Source organism: Salvia miltiorrhiza, chromosome 1 (genome assembly GCF_028751815.1).
Source record: "Salvia miltiorrhiza cultivar Shanhuang (shh) chromosome 1, IMPLAD_Smil_shh, whole genome shotgun sequence".
In the NCBI taxonomy this organism is placed as follows: domain Eukaryota; kingdom Viridiplantae; phylum Streptophyta; class Magnoliopsida; order Lamiales; family Lamiaceae; genus Salvia; species Salvia miltiorrhiza.
The window spans coordinates 27,028,449-27,045,586 of NC_080387.1; the positions used below are offsets into that span (position 1 = coordinate 27,028,449).

Here is a 17,138-nt window from a genome sequence, read left to right on the forward strand (position 1 = left end):
AGGTTTTGTAGGGGGGACCATCTAATTATTTATTCATCTCTTGTAAAGTGTAAAACACTCTCTGAATTATAGTGGAAAACCCCCAAAACCCCCGTGGACGTAGGTCTTCTCGACCGAACCACGTAAATCCGGTGTCGTTTACTGCTTTTATCTACCGTATTATTTCCCGTTTCACCACAACTTATTTTATTGATTAAAATTGATAAATAATTCAACGCAATTTAAATATCACTCTATGGCATAAAAATGATTCAATTTTACTTTTAAGTATTTTCTTTTCTTGATTCTAGATTATTAATTATTGTTTTGCTATCTTTAGCTAAAATAATTCGAACTTTACAGTTTTATTCTTTTTTTAGAGAAAAGGCGTATTATTATTAATTCATGTTGGAAAAAATCATTGGAAAAAATCAAGTAAAAAGATATATGAAATATAAAATTTTAAATATAATCACCGAGCATAGATATGGAATAATAGATTTATTGGAGTATTAATTAATTACTATGAATTACTAAACTCAAACTAAATTATTTTTTTGGGACAATATCAAACTAAATCATTATATTTAATTCCATCTGAAAATCCACATCACTTTACATCTTTCAAATTGGCTTCTTCTCAAACAATAGGCGCAAATAGCGTCCTTCTCTTTCAATGTCTCTTCTCAATTTATCTCACAATATGAGTTTTCAGTCTCAATCTTTCCACAAAACTCGAACAAACCGCTGTGTAATTGAGAGATTTATTCTCTCTCGCTCATTCTCAAACAATCGTCGCCGAATGTTCCCACAAATCTCGAACAATCGGCTGTGTAATTGGGAGATTCGGTCTCTCTTTCAATTTCCATGGCACAAATTAGGGAGGTGCTTCATCCATGGATGCACCCCACACTACAGATCCATGGTTCAAGGTAAGTAATTTGGAGTGATAGATTTGGAAAGGCAAATCAGCGGATTTAATCCTACCCATACACCTTGATTTTTTATTTAAATTCTTGGCAGGCTATTCTTCTACAAGTGGGCTTTAGAAATTGCAGAGAGAAAGAAAAGTTGCAGGTCATTCTTCGTCCGTGGAGCAAGAACAGGTAATTCTTTCAACTTTGAGGTTCTGAGTTTTGTGGGAAGGTTCAAACTTATTGAGTTCTATTTTTTCTGGTAGCATATATATATATATATATATATATATATATATATAGGTGTTGGTTCAATGAAGAATGACTAAATGTGATGAAGAATAAAGAAGATATCTTGGCCCTCCATATCACTTAATCGTGTGGTCCATTTTCATCAATAAATTCGGCTGAATATAATTCATAAAAGGTCAAACTGGTAATTTGCTTTTTAATGTTATACGTTTCAGCCATAATTAGCGATAATCGTTTATATGATTATATATTCATAAAAGGTCAAACTGGTAATTTGCTTTTTAATGTTATACGTTTCAGCCATAATTAGCGATAATCGTTTATATGATTAAAGATGCAGTTAGATTTTTTTCTCTCTTATTGAAAATTAACGTTTCCTAATTCTACTCGATAACCTTACGGTGAAGTTCACTCACAATTCAAAGAACCAACACCAACTACTATCATCTGCTGAATGTGATGGAATCTAGTGTGGACTTTGAAGATATTGAATCACAATTTATTTTTACACCTACTACGTTGGATAGTTCATTAATTCAATGAATATCTCCAAATAATGCTATATAACCTACAGTCTGTATTATTAACAATGAGAAGGTTTTCCAGCAAACGTATGCATATGTTCAATACGTTATCATGTGTGAGTTCAACAAACTTGTAGCATGTTCAATGGATTCATTTCAACATGAGTTATATGTTCAACTTATTGATCAATGTTGAACATCATTCGTGTAATGCTCAACGTATTTTGTTCGACCAGTTGCGATTGGTAGTATATACGACAAATTCCCAAAGAAGTTCGACAAATTCCCAAAGAAGTTCAAGCGAACGCGTTGAAATGTTCAATAAAATAGGTCCCAATTAAGGGCTTCGTTTCATTTAACGTAATGTTGCATATGTTCGTTAAATTTACATAAAAGTTCAAGAGAATGAGTTCATATGTTCATAATGAGTTCATAACGAGTTCATATGTTCAACAGCATATGTTCAAGAGAATGAGTTCATATGTTCGTTAAATTTACAGAAGCACACCAGCAATCAATTAAAGCAATTTCGTCAAACCTGTAGTTTGCAGTTTTGGGTTATTCATCGTGATAACCGTGGACAGCAATCGGAGGGTGATAAAAATTTGGTAAGCCAATAGCCGATGAACTGGTAGTGTGAATAATCCGCATGGATCGACATCCTTATTGATCTTCAAGGGAATCGAGTAAAATTAGGGATTCGATGAACTTTCCTAAATTACGATATAATGAAGTTTACAATCCTATCCTTTGCCATTATAAATCTTACATTTCCGCCTTCATTGCATAAATCAAATTGAATATAATGGTGAGATGATACCCGTCAGATTTGATTCAAGGAATGGCCAAGATCTCTTCTTCTTTCTTTGTCTAAAGGGCTTTTCTTTATTGAGTGCAACCATATATATATATATATATATATATATATATATATATATGGTTAGGTTCAATGAAAAAGGCCTAAATGTAAGAAAGAAGAGAGAAGTAATCTCATCCGTTGATCTTGTCTAATCTAACAGACATGATTTGTTCACGCCATGTTCAACATATTTTTTCGTTGAACATTCGTGAACATATACAATATTTTTGGGAGTTCTGGGTTTCGACCCCCACATGTTCAACGAAAAAATCCGTTGAACATGACGTGAACAAATCATGTCCGTTAGATTAGATAAGATCAACGGATGAGATTACTTCTCTCTTCTTTCTTACATTTAGGCCTTCTTCATTGAACCTTGGCCTATATATATATATATATATATATATATATATATATATATATATATATATATATATATTGATGTCCTGTTTTTTCAATTCTGGTCGAACTTATTGAGTTCTATTTTTTCAATTCTGGTTCTAAAATTTTGTCCTGTTTTTATCATGGCTTGGCTGAAATTTGGGGTGATTCATGTTCCTATTTCTATCATGCACTAGGCTGAACTATTCATGCTTGAACTATTCTATCTGTGTTTGAACTATTCATGTTTGTGTTTGTGTTCATATTTCTATCATGCAAGGTTATTGGATTCTGTGTTATTGGATTCTGTTTGTATATGTAATCATTCATGTTTGTGTTTGAACTATTATATTCGATGCTGAAAATCTGAGCGAAAGATAGGGTCATTACCAGTTTGAAGATACTTAGTTTATGCTGAAAATCTGAGCGAAAGATAGGGCCATTCAACATTGAAAATTTTCTTCATCATCATCATCATCTTTATATTTGATTTGGACTTATATTTTATAAAGTAAAGTGAATCCCCATATTATCACTAATCCATCGATTATTTTTTCTTACAATTGGTTTCTGTTCATTAGAATGGTCGGCGTCCACGCAACAATGAAAGAACTGCACAAGGCCTCCAAGCATAGATTCTTTAACCGCAAATGGAACGGACGAATGGGAATATTAGAGAATCTTGATCGTATCCGTTTTTTATGGCTTAGGACCATGGAATACGGACGACAGGTTAGTGATATTGAGGCTGCACTTAAAGTTGTTGATTCCGTTCCGCAAGATCTCTACTACACTGTCGCCGAGATATATAATCAAATGATCGTTAAAAGACCGGGGCGCATTGACAAAATTAACTTTGAGCGTTTCAAGATCGCCTTGGAGGACAAATTTAGAGCTCTATAGCTGGGTGTCCAAGTTATCGACGAAAACTACGAACCAATTGAGATAAGTGATTCGGAGGAGGATCCATCCGAAGATGAGGCGGAATTGACGGACGAGTGTGAAGATTAGTTAGTTTTTATGAAATATTACAATTCCCGTTCGTGTGTTTTATTTAAATAAGTGCAGTATGGTTTCATGCATAGTTGATTTAATAAAACTTAAGAATTTGCAGTTCAAATTCGAGTTTCTGAAGTTCTTCTGAAAATCCAATGGTTGTTAATATCGAAATGAATTAAACAACAAGTATGTAATAAAACAAATATTTGAAACTATGATTTATAGTTGAACATTGAGCTGATCGTAGTGAAACACCTCTGAGATTGAGAAACGTTGCTGCTGAGATTGAGAAAAAAATATTCTTTATAATATAGGAAAAATAGACTTGCCATTCGGAAATGCAGCTGTGATTAGCGTGTGATGCGTATGGATTTTTTTAACAAAATAGAATAAATATATAAGCAGGTTATTAGACAAAATTGAATAATATCTAAGCAGGTTTTGTTTGATTCCATTGGTTGAACTTTGTGTTTTGTTTGTTGGGTCTTCAATTTTATAATATGATTGACATTTTAAAAATAATTACAAATATAAGAGTTTAAGAATATAATTTTCACTTGACGTTTTCAACCACAAAAATTTATTTTCGAAACTCTGAAAAAAACTTGTGTGCTGACTATTTTCAAACTTAACCATAACAAGTTCTGTTTGTTTTATAATTATATTTCTAAAAAACAATCCATTTAACTTTATATTTTATCCCAGCAATGAAATCACTATATGTATCACGTGAATCAATTACTTGAATTATTATACAATGTGTGCACGCACGAGTATTTATAGAGGAATGCAAGCTAAGGATAAGAAAGTAATTTCGCTCCCCGAACACGCTCCTCGCATGGACGGGGGCAAAATAGTAAACTCATATCTAAGAACATGCACTCCGCGTGGTCAGGGGCAAAAAGGTAGATTCACTCTGGCAAGGACCTTTCCTCTGGCGAGTGTGATTCCTCTGGCGAGTATGATTCCTCTGACGAGTGTGATTCCTCTTGCGAGTATGATTCCTCTGGCGAGTCTGATTCCTCTGACGAGTGTGATTCCTCTGGCGAGTATGATTCCTCTGGCGAGTGTGATTCCTCTGACGAGTGTGATTCCTCTGGCGAGTGTGATTTCTCTGGCGAAAGCTATCTCGCTGCTCCCCGTGATTCCCCTGGTAAAGTCATTCCTCTGTTTCGCATATATTACTCCTCATCAGAAACGCAGCTGTGATTTCCAGCCGCCAATAACAGGGAGTGCATATTAGGAGTGCATATAAACAAGCATATAAATTAGGAATCAAGTGCCTAATTTTATATACAATAAAGCAAATTAGGAAAAAAACCATGAAAAGATGCTTGCAAGGGATTTTTTTTTTTCCAGCTGCTAATGTTCCAAAATTTACTCATGTTGATTATCTTAACTTTTAAAAAGCTAATAATCAGCCTCCAATTTGGCTACTGCCCATCATACATTTTTTTCAACTATAAATAATGGCTTGAACACTCTACCTTTTATCTCCAATCAAATTACATACATTCGGATCAATATTAATTTCTATTTCATCTTCGTTCATCAAATTATGAATTTTGAGGTATGTACTTCATTGTGTAGTGAATATCTCTCTGTGCTAAATGTTTTATCAATTGCAACTCGAATTTCATCTCATAATGATAGTACTAAGTTATATTTATCTTTTTATTCTTTGTGTATACTTTAAATATAATAAATTGTGTGAATGGATACTTGTGAAGTTAATATATATTTATAAATTTCTGACTGTAGATGGATTCACCTACTAACAACCTATAAATTAAAGAATTGTCATTTAAGCTTTATTAGAATCTCAACTTTATAACTTTCTCATTTTATTTCTTTGTCTTTTATGCTTATTTTTTCTTTTTAATTTTCCCACCTCAAGCGTGTATTGTCTTTTTTTATATTTATGTATTTTTTATTCATAAATCTTAGAAGGATTAAAATACTTATATGTTCTTAAATAAAGACTCGACACATGATATTAAATTCAATAAATATAATGTACAGTTACTTTCAAACTTAATATCTTGCTTTTTGTTAAGTATTGGAAATTCTTAAATTATTTGTTAACTAATCCAAGTAGTTGTTGAACCTTTGATTTATTTTAATTATATAATATGGATATCATTATTTTTTATGAGCTATAGTAAAAATCTAAATGAATGGGATATTAAATAGTGAAGATTACAATTTTATATTTGAAAAATAATCACAATTAGAGTTTTAACTTAATAATCACAATTTCACATCCATACAAATATTATAATTAAATTATTAATATAGATATATGATTTTTATAAAATTTAATTGCTTGAGCAAATTTTAAATAATTTTCTTCATATTCAAATCTCATCAACGTCACCTATATAGGATTTCTCATTCGAACTCGAATTTAATCTCATCATGATACTACTAAAATATATTTATCTGATTATTCTTTGTGTATACTTTAAATCTAATAAACTGTGTGAATGGATACTTGTGAAGTTAATATGTATTTATAAATTTCCTATTGTAGATGTATTCACCTACTAACAAGCGACAAAGAATTGCAAATTTCTACAATACTGAAATAACCACAGGTACATCTTAATTCGTAATTTAAATTAAATGCTCATATCATTGATAAGCAAGTGACACAAAGTTCATGTGTTTTACAATCAGTGAGTCCAAGCATTGGAGCTTATGATCTAAATATGGCCATGTTTCATGCAAACAATTGTAAGCATCTATTCACACTATTAACCCTTAAGCACACCGTAGTTTTTGGTTTATATTTATGAAAGTTGCAAGAATAACTGCTTGGATTTTAAATTATGCTTTTACAATATCAAAACTTATGTCACAGTTGCAAGAATAAATGCTTGGATTTCTCGACAAAGGAGACGTGCTATCATGGCAAATAGAGCTTACAGAGATGTGATTTGGAAATGCCCATATATAGGTAAAGTTAATAATATATTTCGAATATTATTATTTAAACTATATATAATATTTTCAATGTAATTCTTATTAATTATTAATTTTTTTATTCAGACTACAATTACTTATCCTATACTGCGAGACAGATAAGGCGTATAATCATGTCTAGAAAGAGAAATACACCCTTACGAAATGCCATCGTTTTGAAAGTTGTTGGGTCCGGGGGGGTCTCGAATAGGTGTATGGGGGGGGGGGAATACACCTATAGGCTATTTTTGTCTTCTATCTACAAACCTCAATCAGAGGGATCTCAGTCAGAGATAGAAACGAAACTATACACGCAAACAAGACACCTGTTTAACCGAAATAAGTGTTGACCAACAGGGTTGACGACTGATACTGAACGCTCTTCAGTAAAGAGTTATCAGTTAAGTCACTGGAACTTAACTGATCCACGTAAGGGCTTCAGTCGTGTTTGCAGAGATGAAGATGATATCTCTCTTCCTTACTATCAGAGGATAGTGAGTTAGATTGATATCATACGCAACGGAAATTAAACTTAGTTTCGAATAGCCTCGGTGGAGCAGATAGTTGGATTAAGGTTTCTCTTTTCAGTTAGTCAGCATTCAGTTTTATCAATTGAAATAACACAGATATGAATGTAAAACTGAAAGCTGTAAATAACACAGAGACTTTTACGTGGTTCGGAAAAACTCTTTCCTACATCCACGTCTGGTTGATCAGACCAACAATCCACTCCGCAAGTGCTTCCCGGGTGCACTGCAAACCGTGAACTGAAGATAGCTCTCTCTTCAGCACCTACACACCTCGCGTAGGGTTTCCCTACCTACACACCTCGCGCAGGATTTCAGCACCTACCCAGCTCGCGCAGGATTTCCTTGCTAAGCACACCTCGTGCTCAGACTTCCCTATCAGAGTTCAGAACACCTTCTGAAACTCCGAGTCACTCAAACACTCTTATGGGGGAGAGGTTTAAACGAGTGCCAACTATACTTACAAAGAACAAGTTCTTTGAAGCAAGTTTGACCTTTGGCTTCTGGGTACACAGAATATATGCCTAGGGTCTAAGAGAATGTATGTAATCAGCAGTGACTGATTTAGGCTTTGGAATTCTCTTCTTCAATTCAAGCTTTGGGCGGTTTAAGCTTTAGGCTGAGTAGCTATTTCGGCAGAGCTTCAGCTTATGTCGTTGAATCGGTGAAGATTGAAGTGATCCTCGAGCGCTATTTGTAGGAGAACTCTTGAATAGATCCGTTGGCGTAAATCGACTTCAAGATTTCTTCCGTTGGAGAGCAATTCGAATTTGGGCTGAGGCTTCAATCTTCGAGGTTCCTTGTCTGTGTGGAAACGGCTCTCTTTGATGGATAGGAGATGTGACATCTCTGAAAAGTAACCACCAGATAGGAATGACCTCTGCAGAGATAAGATATTGAGATCTCTGCATTTAATGCGGCTGTACTTGAGCGTACGTGGCTTCCTCTGAACGTTGGAAGATCAGTCCTAGGAGGAATGTTCAACTGATACTTGACTTTAGTATCAGTCCATGGCGCGCATTAAATAATCAGTCTTCAACTGATTCTTCAACTGATACTTCAGTTGGTAACTGCAGTCTTCAGTCTTCAGTCTTCAGTCTTTGACACCGCAACTAAACTAGAAACGAACTCTAACACTTGAGTTCAAAAACGATTCTAGTCTATTACAATTAAGTCCTATGAATTTTGGTATCATCAAAACAAGGGTTAGGATATTCCACAAGGTTCCCAACAAAAGTTAACACGGGTATATATTCATATATTATTCAATAGATCTTTTATAAGCTTCATGTATATAAATCACAACTTTTTTGTTCTAAAATTTTATAAATCAATATGTAATTTCAAATCTATGCTTGTAGTCAAGAACAAAAGGGATGCGTATACAGCCCGAGCTAAGAGACAATTGTTACGGAAAAAAATCACTCTCAACAAAAAACAGGTACACTTTCATCTCTTTTGTATTTATCATATATAGTTTGACAAGTTGTTCCAATTTTAACTATATCACTATTCATAACAATGTTTAGATTTTAAGAATTATAGAAATTAATGTGACTATTATTATGATTCATATTTAAACACAATATTTTGATATTGGTGATCCCATCTATAAGTGCGGGTATTGCAATGCACAAATGTGGATTGAAGAAAATGTAGAACGTTCCAAGTCGTCCAACCCAATATTCTCACTATGTTGCAAGAAGGGTAAAGTCGTTCTTCCACCATTGCAAAAATCGCCTCAGCTGTTGAGCGACCTTCTGGAAAATAGGCACGAAAAGAGCAAGAAATTTATCGAGGATATTCGTGCTTATAATATGATGTTCTCATTCACCTCGATGGGTGGAAAATTGGATTATTCCATAAATCAAGGTGTCGGACCTTATACGTTTCGGTTGAGAGGTCAGAATCTGCATCGCATTGGGAGTTTATTACCAGTTGAAGGATCCACTCCAAAATTCTCACAACTCTATATTTTCGAACCAGATGAAGAAATACAACATCGAAAAAAATGCTGTGAGGTTAGTCTAATGCAAAACTTAATCGTTATAAATATGATTTTTTTTTCATTTTAAGATATAAATACAATATATTTTTTAAAATTATTGTATGATTTTACAGCAAAGGAAAATCCAATGACTTCGATGATTCTATTGTGAATGACCTGAAACAAATGATCGACGAGAGCAGTCCATATGCAAAGATTTATAGAATGGCTGCTGATCATATTTCACGAGATAACTCAGTGGATGTGAAGCTTCGTCTTATAGGAAAGAGATCAAGAGATGGAAGGACATACAATATGCCAACTACAATAGAGGTGGCTGCTCTTATTGTTGGAGATTTTGAGTGTATGCCTGATAAGAGAGACGTAATTGTTGAGAAGAGAAGCGGTGAACTCCAGCGCATCAATGAATTTCATCCTTCATACCTTTCTCTTCAATACCCACTTATATTCATTTATGGAGAGGATGGATTTTATCTAGACATTCCACATAATGAATCTCAATCCAGTGCTCTCTCCAAAAAGAGAAAGACAAAAAAGAATGAATCTCAATCCAGTGATCCCTCCAAAAAGAGAAAGAGAAATGAAGAAGAGTCGGAAGAGAGCAAAAGGAATACGCTTACATTGAGGGAATTCTTAGCATTCAGAATGCAAGACAGGGAAGATGAAGGTCAACAACTTCTTCTTTCTAGACGTTTGCTTCAACAATTTATTGTTGACGGATACACCATGATGGAAACTCAAAGGCTACAATGGATCCATTACAACCAACCATCTCTTAGGTCGGAAAGATACAATAATCTTAATGATTCAAAAAATAAAGGAAACACAGACAGTTCATGTGTTGGCAAGCCTCTCATTCTTCCATCATCTTTCACAGGAGGGAAGCGGTACATGATTCAGAATTATCAAGATGCTATGGCTATTTGCAGGTGGACTGGATATCCATCATTGTTTATTACTTTCACATGTAATCCGAAATGGCCTGAGATATCGAGATTTGTTAAAAAAAGGGGACTGAGGCCGGAAGATAGGCAAGATATATCTGTTCGTATCTTCAGAATCAAACTTCGCGAACTTTTGGCTGATTTGAAGAGCGGTAAGGTTTTTGGCCAACCAACTGCACGTAAGTTATTCATATACTTTTTACAAATTAGTTTATATTATGATCACTTACTAGGTTCATAATATTCTATTTTATTTTCGTACAGTTGTTGCAACCGTCGAATTTCAGAAGCGAGGGCTCCCTCATGCTCACATCATTCTTTTTATTAAGAGTGAAGATCAGCGTTACTTGATAGAGAATATAGATGATTTCATATGTGCAGAAATTCCAAAGAAAGAGGAAAATCTCGAACTATATAACGCAGTTGCTGAATGTATGATGCACGGTCCTTGCGGTCCAGACAGATTAAACTCACCTTGCATGGTGAATTCAAAGTGCTCAAAGAGATACCCGAAGGACTACACTGATCATACAAAACTTGATGATAACGGATACCCAACCTATATGAGGAGAGACGCGGGAATAACCGTGGATAAAAATGGAATCTTACTTGATAATAGGTTCGTTGTTCCGTACAATTCATATTTAATTTTGAAGTATCGAGCTCACATCAATGTTGAGTTCTGCAATCAGGGACAATCCGTGAAGTATCTTTTCAAGTACATCAACAAGGGTAGTGACAGGATGGGTGCCAGAATAACTAAGACCAATAACGATGAAATTAGTGAGTACGTCGATTGTAGATACATTTCTGCGTGCGAGGCTATGTGGAGAATATTTGAGTTCAAAATTCACCATCGGACTCCGCATGTAGAACGTTTGTCTTTCCATTTGGAGGGAGAGCAAACATGTGTGTTTAGAGAAGGCGATTACATTGATAATGTGTTGGTCAAGAATACCATTGCAGAATCTCAATTTCTACAATGGATGGAAATAAATAAAACAGATCCGGATGCTCGGAAGTTATTGTATAGTGAGCTTCCACAACACTACGTTTGGAATGCAACGGATCAAGTATGGACCAAAAGAGACCGAGGTTTTGGCATTGGACGCATCTTCCATGTCGCCCCGTCCGCTGGAAAAATATATCATCTTAGGATACTACTGAATCATGTGAGGGGTGCAACATGTTATGAGGACTTTCGTAGGGTGAATGGAGAACTAAAAGAGAGTTATAAGGAAGCATGCTATGCAATGGGTTTGTTAGACGACGATAAGGAATACATCGAAGGAATTATTGAAGCAAGTTCATGGGGGTTCTGGAGATTACCTACGTCGCCACTTTACTACTTTACTCATCTCGAATAGTATGTCAATGGCGGAGAGAGTGTGGGAACAAACTTGGCGATTGCTATCAGACGACATCATTCACATGAAGCGAAAGAGTCTTAAGAATCCAGGTACTTTTATTGTTTCTCAATTTATACTAAAGTTAGAGTTATGTATTAGTTATCATGTTTTAATAATTGAGTTTTGATTTAGTCCATTTGGATTAAGTATATTTTGTAGGAAAATGATTTTTTCTTTCCATAAGAATTTGAGACTTTAATTAATATAATAAATATAGATAAATTATGAATAAATTAACCTTGATAGTTGAATAAGTTAAAACAAATTATATTATACTAAATTTGGTTATATGGTTTGAGTTAATGAAATATCATATATAGATTAGGTAATAATATGTGTTGTTCTGGCACTGCAATTTAGATTTTATTGTAATGCTTAGTTTGTTTTCTTTTTTTGGAAGCAATATTGAAATGGTGTTTTCATATTTATGTTGAAGTGTTGATTATAAATGGCGTTGTTTATACTTTTAAATAGTGATATATATTGAGATTCAAGAATGGGTTTACTATTGCATCTATTATGTTTGTATTTCTTTTTTCCCCCAGATTTGCAGCTAACGGATGAGCAAATAAAAAATATCACGTTGGCTGAAATTGAAAAGTTACTCATTGCTAACTCCAGCAGTCTAATTCATTTTCCTGGCATGCCCACACCAAATGAAACTATTATCTCTGACGCTGAAAACCCGCTCATATTGGAAGAGACATCTTACAACATGGAAGACATGAGGGCAGAGCACGCTAAGCTATATCCATGTTTAACGGATGAGCAAATGATGGTTTATCAGAAGATAATTAACGCAATTGATAGTGGTGAAGGTGGACTTTTCTTTCTATATGGTCACGGTGGTACAGGAAAAATATTTATCTGGAAAACTTTATGTTCCGCCTTACGTGGGAGGGGTGATATTGTACTACCAGTTGCCTCAAGTGGCATAGCTTCATTACTGCTTCCTAAAGGTAGGACTGCACACTCCAGATTTGGTATACCCTTAGACTGTGATGAGAACTCAACATGTAGCAAGATCAAACCTGATAGTGATCTGACCGGACTCCTTAAGAAGACAAAGCTTATTATTTGGGATGAGGCGCCAATGACGCATAGATATTGTTTTGAAGCTCTCGATAGGAGTCTAAAGGATGTGCTACGGTCACCTACATGAATTTGTTCTTCAAAACCATTTGGCGGTTTAGTCGTTGTCTTAGGTGGAGATTTCAGACAAATACTACCAGTTGTGCCAAATGGTAGCAGGCATGATATTGTCAACGCCTCAATAAGTTCTTCTAAACTTTGGAATCAATGCAAAGTTCTTAAATTAACTAAGAACATGAGATTGCAGTTAAGCAACCTAGAGTTAATTTTTTATTTAGAGATATGTTCATCTAAATTATTTTATTTATTGATTATGATGTTACTAAATTTTATTTTTTTTATATCAGAATTGCACATCAGGATCAGGGGCTGAAGATACCAAGAACTTTGCACAATGGATACTTAATGTAGGCGATGGTATTGCTGGCGACACTTTTGATGATGGAGAAGCTGAAGTGAAATTATCAGATGATATTCTTATACGAAATGCAGCTAATCCTATTGCATCTATAGTGAGCAGTACATATACAGATGGTTTGAATACAGAGTCAGATCCAGAAAAATTTAAGGACAAAGCTATCTTGGCGCCCACGAATGAAATGGTGGATACGATCAATGATTACGCTATGTCTTTAATGCCGGCCGAAGAAAAAGTATACCTTAGTTCAGATAACATTTGCAAAGCTGATGGAGAAGTGGATGTTGATGATGAAGTGTTTTCTGTTGAATATCTCAACACAATCAAGTGTTCAGGATTGACAAACCACGAAATAAAATTGAAGAAGGGATGCATCATCATGCTTCTTAGAAATATCGATCCGTCCAATGAGTTGTGCAATGGAACGAGGATGATAGTTACAGAAGTAGGAGAACGTGTGATTGAAGCAAAACTGATTTCAGGAAATAATGTGGGTAAGAAATTCCCAATTGCTAGAATGGTCATGAGTCCGTCAGATTTCACTAAATTTCCGATCCGGTTTCAAAGGAGACAATTCCCCATAAACGTTTGTTTTGCTATGACTATAAACAAAAGCCAAGGACAATCTCTTTCAAACGTAGGACTTTACCTACCAAAACCCGTATTCAGTCATGGCCAGCTGTATGTTGCGATCTCACGAGTCACTAGCAAAAAAGGTCTCAAAGTTTTGATATGTGATGAAAATGGTCAGACAAGCAACACAACTACTAACGTGGTATACAATGAAAATTTTGATAGATTGAAAGGTAAGAACGATATAACCGTGATCATCTTATTCATATCTTTACAGACCGGTAGCATTTATTAAACATTTATAAGGCTATTTACTTAACATTGCTATTCTAGATGGATGAGAATGAGTGTTAGATTTCTATGTATGAAAATTGCTTATGTATATCGTATCTTTTACTTGCAGAGGCTATATGCGGATCTACAATTCTGGATTTGGAAACTTCATCTTCAAGCAAAAGCTTATGAAGGTTACTGTAGATTCAGGTTTGAAGTGAGGAATTGACAATTACTGTTGTATTGCTTGCTTTTGAAGATGTGGCCAATTGCCTGTTTAATGAATTGTTGTGTTGAGTACCGTTAACTTTACTTTTCGTAACTAAGTTATTGCCTAATGTTGTACGATTTAGCTTCCTTATATGTCGTATATAACACTAATAATTGTTTAAATATTAATTCTAAAATAGAACAAAGATATAAAAAAATAAGTCACACAAAAACTTCTACAGATAATATCAAATTAAAATAATAATATATATATCGTCAATATAATTAACATTAAAATTTATTATAAACTATGCTTTAAAATAATGACCCGTCGAATTTCGACTAGTTACCTATATAACAAACGATAAGTCGTTGTATGAAGATATATTCCGAGTTTCATTCTTTATAACAGACTGATATAAAAATTGAGTACTGCTAAATACACATAATATGTGCGCACATAATGCCCTTGAAAATTTATTTCCTATTTTGAATTATTATTATTACTAAATTACCCTTAATTAATATTGGAAATTTTCTAAAGATTTTTTCCCTTTATTTATTGCAACAATTTTGGAAACAAAATATTGATATGGCCACTAATCAAGATCCTATATACATAGAAATTGGCACTTCATTTTAGAAAAAGATATAAACATGATTTTCTTAGTTTTTTTTATATTTAAAATACAATTATTTTGATTTATCATGATCATATTTACTGATATTGTTTTTAAGAATAAAAATTCATAGATAAAATAATACTACGATTTATTTTTTTAAATATACTGTAACAAATGTTACGATATTCCTCTAAAATTTAATTATACATTATACTATAATATAGGAATAATACTTTTTGTTTCGTTTTTCCTTTCCATGTCCTTTTTCATTTTTGTTTTGTTTTTTTCTTTTTGTTATTTTTATTAATTTATTTTTACAACTATAATAATTCCTTCATATTTTATATTTTATATTTTGAGTTCATTAAATTTATTATGATATAATTTTATTGAGTAACTGATCGATGTGCTCAATGTATTTTCATAATCATATATATCTTTTAATTTGTTATTTTGAATTTACTAATTTATTTATAATATGTTGTCCTATAGCATATTTTTATTGAGATATGGATTGATGTGCTCAAGGTATGACAATATTCCTACAATTATAACCATACATTTATATTTTATAAGTTTTATTCTAATTTCCACTAATTTGTTATGATTTATTCATTAACATATACTACTTTTATAAAATAATCGAAGAATGTAGTTAGCGTATGATATTATTCTAACATTTTAGCTATCATTTCCTATTTTATATATATATTTTTTTATTTCAAGTCCACTAATTTATTGTGATATAATGTTTTCTATAGGATAATTTTATTTACTAATTGATCGGTGTGTTAGCGTATGACATTATTTTTGTTATTATAGTAATTTTTATATGTTTTTATTTTTTATTTTTTAAGTTCACTAATTTATTATGATATATTTTCCTATAGTGTATTTTTAGTAGTTATCAATCGATGTGCTCAACGTATGATTATATTATAGTCATTTATTTGTATTCTATTTAAATTTCCTTTATAGTATATCCTTTATATTTTCTATTCTATTTAAATTTCCTTAATTTCTTATTATTTTTCATAATATCCTATAGTTTTATGAAATAATTGAAAAATATAGCTAGCATATGATATTATTTTCACCATTAAAGTAATTAATTCCTTTTAATTTATACGGAGTATTTTTATTATTTCAAATTCACCAATTTATTATAGTGTAATACTTTATATTATGATTTCATTGCGTAATCGATCAACCTATGACATTATTCTCGCAATTATAGTCATTCCTTTACATTTTCTATTTTAATTTCACTAATTCATAAAATATAATATACTGCGATAGAATTTTATGATTTAATCCATCAATGCAATGTGGTCAACTTATGATATTTTTTTTCTCAGTTATAGCAATTCATTTCTATTTTATAATGTAATAATAATCAAATAATATAGCTAGCCTATTATTAGAGGTGGACATCAAATCGGACCCACTCACCGGGACCAACGATCCAAAAATTTTCAAATCGTAGACCGACCCGAACCGAATTGTAAGGGAGGACCAACCCAGGACTGCACCGAACCCGAATATCGGGTCCAGTTTGGTCCGAGTCCGACCTGCAGAAATTTCAAATTTTTATTTTTCCTATTTTACACTCAATTTTCAGATTTAAAACTTAAAAAAATTCCATACAAACACATATCTTAGTCTCAAATATTCTTAATCCACAATTACAACAAAAATACATAAATTAAAATCAATCCATTACATAATAATCCATGCACAACAAGTTCATAAAAAGAAATTTGAAAGGTACGGGCCGGTACAGAATTACACAGATTACTTAATTTACTTACATATATTAGGTTTAGATATTAGATGAGTTATTATATTAGATAAAATTTAATTTATTTCTTAATATTTTTAGAAATATATAAATTAAATAATTATTTTATGAAAGATACGAGTCGGTCCGGGTTCGGCGAGTTGGAGTGGGTTAAGACCTGGACCGACCCAAATATTTTTCGGTCCTAAAATCATATTCGAACCGCACCTCATATGTCTATTGAGTCGGTCTGGTCCGGACCAAACTCGTCGGTCCAGCTCGGTGTAGCGAGTCCGATTTGAGTTTTCTCAAGGATTTATTATAGTCATCTATTTATTTATTTATTAATTTTAATTCTAATTTCAACAAAAAAAACACAAAATAAAATAGCAACAAAAGAAAAATAAAA

At 33.0% G+C, this 17,138-nt stretch overlaps 3 protein-coding genes across 3 annotated transcripts; all 3 read left to right on the forward strand.

Annotated features, from left to right (window-relative positions):
- The first annotated feature begins 587 nt into the window (after positions 1-587).
- On the forward strand, positions 588-4,019 carry LOC131017548 (uncharacterized). The gene is made up of 3 exons (XM_057946347.1): positions 588-911; positions 1,003-1,085; positions 3,491-4,019. The coding sequence occupies exons 1-3, from the start codon at positions 876-878 to the stop codon at positions 3,810-3,812; spliced, it is 441 nt and encodes a 146-aa protein (XP_057802330.1). The 5' UTR covers positions 588-875; the 3' UTR covers positions 3,813-4,019.
- Positions 4,020-9,036: 5,017 nt separating this feature from the next.
- LOC131005359 (uncharacterized) lies at positions 9,037-11,718 on the forward strand. The gene is made up of 4 exons (XM_057932291.1): positions 9,037-9,336; positions 9,386-9,420; positions 9,521-10,530; positions 10,616-11,718. Exons 1-4 carry the CDS (start codon positions 9,037-9,039, stop codon positions 11,716-11,718), a joined length of 2,448 nt encoding a protein of 815 aa, XP_057788274.1.
- A 7-nt stretch (positions 11,719-11,725) lies between these two features.
- On the forward strand, positions 11,726-14,337 carry LOC131005367 (uncharacterized). Its single transcript, XM_057932303.1, has 5 exons — positions 11,726-11,810; positions 12,306-12,901; positions 13,200-14,076; positions 14,121-14,124; positions 14,247-14,337. The coding sequence occupies exons 1-5, from the start codon at positions 11,726-11,728 to the stop codon at positions 14,335-14,337; spliced, it is 1,653 nt and encodes a 550-aa protein (XP_057788286.1).
- The last annotated feature ends 2,801 nt before the right edge of the window (positions 14,338-17,138 follow it).